Consider the following 7,718-nt stretch of genomic DNA (forward strand, 5'->3'; position numbering starts at 1 on the left):
GAGTATATGAGACAATAGTTTCTTATGCACACGTTATTCAATGAAACCGGGGCTTTTGGTTTTAATGGATGTTGCAATTTTTACTCTCGGTTGTACTACATAATGCTTTTATTTAGTCTAAAATTGAGAGGAAATGTATCGAAAAACATAGCATACACGTTTATTATCTTTTTATGAAACCTTACCACTGAAAAATAGTGGTGGAAACCTGATTCTTCTCAAATTGTTTTTTTTACTAGTATTTAGGTTATAGTGCATTCGTTATGCTTCCATCACCCTGAGATATCATTACTGTGCATTTTCTAAAATAACTTCTGATAGCTTGAATTTTATGAATTTTGATTTGTATTTGGAAATGATTCAGTTGGTTCTCAAAATGTCCGTACCAGTCTCTTATTCACTATTGATTATTCACTAACGCATGCAGTGACCTTGTATATTTTGCACACGTCACACAACACGGGGAATCCCCCCATCTCTATATTCTATCACGTGACGGGAAGAACCAATGAATGATCAGCACTCTGGGTTTTTCCCGAAGAAGAGTTAGTTGTTAGGCTGGTTTATAAAGGGTGCGTATGTGTAAATTTATCCAATATTTGTTGCACATACTACACAGCTGCATGCGATATTCTGGATAATTTGGACTTATTGAGAGATCGATTTAACTCGCACGATTAACTGTTTTATAAATATAGTGTGGTACAAGACCAGTTTTCGAAACACAGAAACGTCGCGTACCGAAGAATTCAATATGTCGGACTTTCTGCTATCGCCTGATGTTGTCGAAGATTGTGTTGGGCCCGTAAGCCCCGACGACATGGATGCTCGCGAATATTACAAATTTGACCCGAAATTTAACAATATAAAGGCGCCCATGGAAAATTGTACGGACTCTGGCATCGGATCAATTGGAGATTCTGCAACTAGATCTTTTAACGACGAATTCGGATCGCAAATAGACACTGATAGTTGCGCCACGTCTTTATCGACTGAGCTTGGTAATCTAAACATTTCATCTAGCATAAATAATAGAACAATTCAACAAGATGTACTACGGGGAGTAACTACACTGGCTCAAGTTCAAGAAGAAAGCACAGAAGCACAAAACGTCGTTCAAATCAATGCATTCCTACAAGACGAAGACGGAGACACGTAAGTATTACAAATTATAATTTTGTTGTTGTCGTAGTTTAGAATAAGTTTCAGCCCCGGTTTAGAACAAGTATCGTATTTTTTTCACTTGAAGTATAATAATTTAATATTGTAAGTCGTCATAGTTGCGAATGTCGTCATAACACGTTTTAACTGGTTTCGAACGTATTGTGAGAAGCTTCGGTAATTCCCTGGTTATTTCCCTCGAACAAACATCCACGTAAATTCCCTTTGCTATAAAAGGATATGCTAATTAGTCAATAAGCGGTCGTTGCTCTCTTCCTATTTCGTTGTTTACTGAACTGTGGATGTTTAGTCATACAACCATTCAGGGCGTGTAGACTATCAGATAGGGAAATAGTTTATCCATCAATTTCCATTATTTACTTGCAAATAACAATTATTGTATTTGAACCTGGTACAGGGAACAACAATTTGTGCTCTTTTTGTGAGTGTTATTTTTCTGATCAAATGCTGCATGTTAATATCTTTGAACACTTGTAACCTGATATTAAATGTTACTATGTTTTTTTTTTATAGAGATCTACATCTAGCAATCATACATAATAGAGAAGATGTTGTGGATATAATTATAAAGCAAGCACCATCATCTGCACAACTTGATATCTATAACAGTCTTCTTCAGGTATGGGCAGTTTTATTTCACTTTATCATTGATTTTTATCAGTTGTGTGGTTGCATGATGTTCAGGCATTTTTTCGACAACATCTCTGCTGAGTGATGTATAGGTATAGATACTAAATGTTCATTTTTGTTTTTACTTCAGACACCTTTGCATCTAGCTTCATATCTAAAGATGTCTAGAGTTTCTCGAAAACTTGTCATAGCTGGTGCTACTGTTGATGCCAGAGATCGACATGGGCAAACACCGCTGCATTTAGCCTGTGAAAATGGTGATCTTGAAACAGTTAAAGCCCTAACCATTCCACCAAACAATCTGGAGTGTAGACAAATGCAACGTAGAGGTGTTAGGACACAGATGCCCCAAGATTTGGAGCTCCGAAACTATGAAGGTAAATATAAATATTCTTTTGTCCAGATATGGAAATGAGGGCTTATTTGCATATGGGAATTCCCCTTATTTTCCCCAATACAAGTCCCTTTGTCTGAAACCATCTAGATACATTTATCTAGAGTACTAGTACTATATCCTGTAAAAGTTCCAGGAGTTGAAAAAATAAAACTTCCTAATTTTGGTATTGAATGTTTCCTCATTTGCTTTTCCAGGTTTAACTTGCGTTCATTTGGCAGCATCTGGTAACCATGTCTATGTGTTGGACTATCTTGTTCGCCTTGGTGCAGATATTAATGCAGGGGATGGCAAGAGTGGTCGTACTGCATTACATTATGCCATTGAAGGACAGAACACAGACTTGGCAAGATATCTTCTGGGTACATTTAACGCACATGTTGATCCAATGACATACAATGGGTCAACACCTCTTCATTTAGCCACTGGTCGAGGATACCTAGAAGGAACTCAGTTGCTGATTCAGTACAATGCTGATGCTGGACTTTATAATGTTGAACAAGAGACACCCTATGACTTAGCAGCATGTCAGCAGACTAACATACTCTCGTTTCTAGAACCATGCAAATATAATGACTTTAAAATCAATGGAAAACCAGTTTCGTTTTAATAACACTTTTCTGAATTGTTTGTACATACATGTATTATAAATTGTGTTCTGTATTTTTAATATTTTCTTTCATTAGATGTGAATGAATATCACTATATTTATTGATTTAAATCACAATTTTGGAATATCTTAAATATTCCATATTTATAGTGGAAGTAGCAGATGACTTGACACCAGGGCAATCAATAGAACACCAAGTTCAGCCTACTTTTTATGGACTTATTGTACTGTATTGGGTTTAATTATTCAAGTTTAGAGAAGAGGTTTTATAACCCAATATGTAGCATTAACCATATAATGTATCATTTCCTTCACAATCCAATAAATGGAAACAGTGATTATCTAAGCAACATTAAATTCTGTAGAATACTTTCCACTTCGAATTTATTTTTGCTGAAGGGATGCTTTAGTGAAAATAAAGCCAGTGAATATACTTTTTTTCCTATATTTCACATTCACCTCATCAGTGAAAATAAATTTCATACAAAACACCAAAAAAGCCTTTTCAGTGTAAATTAATTCCAGCTAAAATAAAATATTTTACTGTAAACAAAAAGTAAACCCAGTGAATATTTTCTCCTTTTACAGTACTTTTATTTCCTGTTGAGAATTGGAAGTGATTCGTTTGACTAATACATCTGTTGTAAAAAAGAAACCACAATTTAAAGTTGTCTATTTTTCAGTGTTTTAAATTTTAGTATATTTATTTGGAATTAAAAAACACTATTATCTGATTTTAAGGTTCAGCAATCGTTATTAATATTTCCCCAAATGCTATCCCAAAACAATTTTGTGTCACTCTTCCTAGATCTGAACAGTTCAATGCATGTTTTTTTTTCCAACTCAAAAAACATGCTATCTATACAAGTATGTAAAACTTTGTGTTCATGAGAAACCTTGTATATTAGTTATTTGGTTTTTAATGAAAATAAATATTTTTTGAAATTTCTACATCTTGTATATATCTATGTCTTGTTTGGGTACAACCATAGTACTATTTTCACCAATTATTAATGGGAACACTATGAGAAACTGGGATATTGAAACTGGTAGCCCAGCAGACCTCCATGAAATTTTGTTAGTTTTGATTCCTGGACACTGTATCTCATTAATTAAGCATTTGTGACCTGTTCAGTTTCACACAACTTCATACACGAGGACCAATGATTATTAGTACTCAAGAAAAGTAGTGGAAGGTGTATAAAATAAAATGTCAAATGCTGCGCCCCAATGATGATTATAATTTGTTTTCAAAAATGGGTATTACATGTAGTGGCAACACTATCATGATTTTATTTGTAATATGGCTGTATTATATAAATTTTATTACCGGCATTCAAAGATCATGTTTTATGATTAGATAATCACATTTGAAACATTTTGGAGAGGACAGGCAATTAGTCGAACAAGTACAGTACAGGTATATAATATATATATATATTGAGTCTCGACAAAACCAAGAATTGTATTTTACTTGTTGACTTTTCTAACGGTGTAACTCATTGTTCCTGAAATTTATATTTATCTAAGATTTTGAAGGTAAGTTTTGTAATGATACAAGTTTTTGTAGGTTTTGTTGGATTGTGTCGTTTTGGAAAACATTTACCCAAAATTTATGTGACTACGTGAAATCATGACTACAAAAAAACAGTATTTTCAATACTCCTATGTTATTGTTTACTAACATGGATAATCTATTTGATGAACTATGAACATCCACGGTCTGTGAAATAAAAAATTAGTGAGGCGGGATTATACGTCTGAATCAGACTTGAAAATAGATGGTGCAATCTCAGACATTTATGTCCATATGCCGGTGTCTTACTTATTTGCTCCAAACAGAATGAGATAACAAAACAACGACAATAACAAGATTTGGGAATCCCTATGATGTCATTACAATATACAGAAACAGTACATTCCCGTATTTTATTACAGTGTACGTATGCAATGTAATACAAATGACAACACAAACAGACTTACAATGACGCTTACGAAAGTATTATCTATTACATTGCATACATACACATGACAACACGAACAGACTTACAATGACGCTTACGAAAGTATTTTCAGTTTAGAAACATAAATCATTTGACACTCACTCATTACGTGTGTTCTATATTAGGGACAATACCATATGATCTCCAAACAATGCCATGTTGCTGTAAAATTTAAACAAAAAACGAACTACAGTTGAACTTTGCAGTTGCAGTTGAATATTTGAATCCTGTTCAGGGTCGTTTATTAGTTCCCGTTCGGACACCATCCGAAAACAGGAACTATTAATTTGGAATCCGTCCATCATCTCTCAAACACTCATTGATAGAACTTATTCAAACTTTACACAAAGAAAACACACCATGTCTTACAGATGCATTTTTTTTGAAGATCGGTACAAATTATGGCCGAAAGGTGGCAATTTTGGACATAAAATTTGCTATTTTTGATTCTCAAACGTGTCAGCAGCTGTTTCCCGGAGATGACTATGAAGATTTGGTAGAATGATGCTTCATATTGGATTACAGGTGCACGTTATTTTTTTCGCGATTCGAACAAATTTTAATCTTAGTACATAAATAGTATAAATTAAGATACATCAGCACCATTTTTTGTGATGCTATTCAATTCAGCTAGTCACCATTGTTGCAGCTGTTTCTTTGACATGACCAGGACGATTTTTATCAAAGTTGGTGTGATGATATTGATTTACAGTCGCACACACATTATTTTGTTTACATCTTTAACAACAAAAAGCTCCCAAATTTAACCATAGTAAATTTGTCAAATTCTGGCGGTGGCAATCTTATAACAACAATAATGGGCCCCCATAAGGTCATTGGATTCAGGAAAAAGTCTAGACTGGATAATGACACTGGGAAAATAAATATTATTCACTTCGCCTACTTATAAATGAAAAGATTCAGAATTTATTAATTTTGCAATAAATTGCACTCCCGGTCAGTATAAAAATAATGACTTTAATAATTTTAGAGTCACCAGCCTATTTTTCGAGTTAACTATAATGACTATAATTTTAATTAATGGTGGTCATGTCGGTATCATACTGAACGTTTTTTCCATTGATTCCTATGGTGGAGAAATCGGACCATATTTCAAACTCAGTTTTTGTCAAATAAATCAAAATAGTTTGAAATATATAATTAGGAGTTGGAATATTGGCGACAGGCATTGTAGCGACAAAAACAATGATTCGCTCACGTTTGAAAACTACCCATAAATAAAAATTATGTATTTATATGTACCTTCCAAGATATAAAGATGAAGAAGTACTCCATACTCATTTATGTACGAAATAAAGTGAAAATAGCATGTTTTGTCTGCCAGTATTTTGGAGCATTTCATCATAGACAAGAATATATCTCGAAATGTAGCCTTAATTGTGATATTGTTCATAATACAATTAAGATAATGTTGAAAGTTAAAATGAAATGAAAAAAAAATATTAAAAAAAATATATATAAAACAATTGCTTAACGTTTTAATTATATAAGTATATAATTTTACATTGTGAGGCAGCTGGTAATTTTGATTTAATAAGCTTTCTCTCATTAAAAAGCCTTGGTATACAACTTTGCCTAAATTAATTAACATAGTTGATATTTCACTCAGTAACCCCCTCCTAATCACCACTGGAGATACTCGTGAAAACGAAATAATTCTTGAGCGATCACGAATATTGTCCAGTCATGCTACTGAGCGCAACAATACTGTGGAAACGGATTTCGTCAATCCGCAAACACAGTGACAGGTGTAAACAATGCGGGTTTCGTCTATCAGGGGTTGTTATGGGTGGATGGTTCGTCAGGTTGAATATACGGGAAGTGGTTGTAACGGGGAATGAGTAACTCGCAAGACAGTGAGTGGTACACTAGGATCGCTCGACACTTATACGCACCATTCAGTCATAAGGACACCAGTAATATAGTATAGCCGGATATTTATTACAACTACAATCGTCACCATACTCCCCCGGTCCTCTTCTCACTTAATACGCTAGAACCCCCCATTTTTATAAACGACAGTGTTAATCGTTCAACCAATAGTCTAAATACTTTGCATGCGTTGTCATGACGGCATGTGGACTCCGCCAGTGAGGGCGTCGCCCCATAGCATCGTCATGACAACATCAATGCAACTTGGAGCTATCCAATCCAGAAAGTGACTCATTCAAGTTGTGCCACGTATCCCGTGACCAGGTGTGAATACACTGATGTATGGGTGGGCGGCGCATGGTCATAACCTCAAGATTAGTCACCTGTTAAACTCTGACCATCATGGAAATTCTAGTGACATCTGTACTATTTTGTTAACCGATAACCAGAGATAATTACTTATTCATAATGGGATTTTCCATGATACTCGAAGTTCGTAAAACTATGACGTTTAAAGTTTGGAGCATCTGGCTCCACCCCAGCATTCACTCCTTCACATTGATCAAGTTTGTTTAATAAAAATTCTAGAAAGCAAAAATGAAAACACATTGTTTATGTTTTTTCTAAAACATATTTATTTTATTGTAATCAATTTAATACCCTAAAGAGGGTACAATGTCAATAACGTTTACTTTACTTTCTATGCTCCACAATTGTACTTGCTTTTTAATGTACAAGTACAATAGCACATGAGAATGTAAAGATAATCATATTAACTTATGAGATATTGTTTATTGAGTAAACTCTAAGTTGATACTATGGGCGTTAACATGCCTACCATTGTGCAAGAACTTGTGGGCGAAGCAGCGTCGCGAAAAACATCATGATTATGTAATCTCAATAACTGAATGCTTCGGAAACTATAATTTATGCTAGATCAGGACAAAAAACTTAAAATCAGATCATAAATCAAAGTTAGTTCAAATATTGTGATTTATATACGTCT

At 34.2% G+C, this 7,718-nt stretch overlaps 1 protein-coding gene across 1 annotated transcript; it reads left to right on the plus strand.

Annotated features, from left to right (window-relative positions):
- Positions 1-535: 535 nt before the first annotated feature.
- LOC100313676 (NF-kappaB inhibitor-like protein) lies at positions 536-3,315 on the plus strand. Its single transcript, NM_001168135.1, has 4 exons — positions 536-1,155; positions 1,696-1,801; positions 1,943-2,189; positions 2,404-3,315. The coding sequence occupies exons 1-4, from the start codon at positions 755-757 to the stop codon at positions 2,814-2,816; spliced, it is 1,167 nt and encodes a 388-aa protein (NP_001161607.1). The 5' UTR covers positions 536-754; the 3' UTR covers positions 2,817-3,315.
- The last annotated feature ends 4,403 nt before the right edge of the window (positions 3,316-7,718 follow it).

Source organism: Saccoglossus kowalevskii, chromosome 2 (genome assembly GCF_978046115.1).
Source record: "Saccoglossus kowalevskii chromosome 2, keSacKowa6.1, whole genome shotgun sequence".
NCBI lineage: Eukaryota > Metazoa > Hemichordata > Enteropneusta > Harrimaniidae > Saccoglossus > Saccoglossus kowalevskii.

Bases quoted from the DNA above. Each gene is read 5' to 3' on its own strand.
- LOC100313676 (NM_001168135.1), top strand. From the start codon at position 755: ATGTCGGACTTTCTGCTATCGCCTGATGTTGTCGAAGATTGTGTTGGG. The intron at 1,156-1,695 runs GTAAGTATTACA...TTTTTTTTATAG, and splicing joins CAAGACGAAGACGGAGACAC to AGATCTACATCTAGCAATCA. The intron at 1,802-1,942 runs GTATGGGCAGTT...TTTTTACTTCAG, and splicing joins TCTATAACAGTCTTCTTCAG to ACACCTTTGCATCTAGCTTC.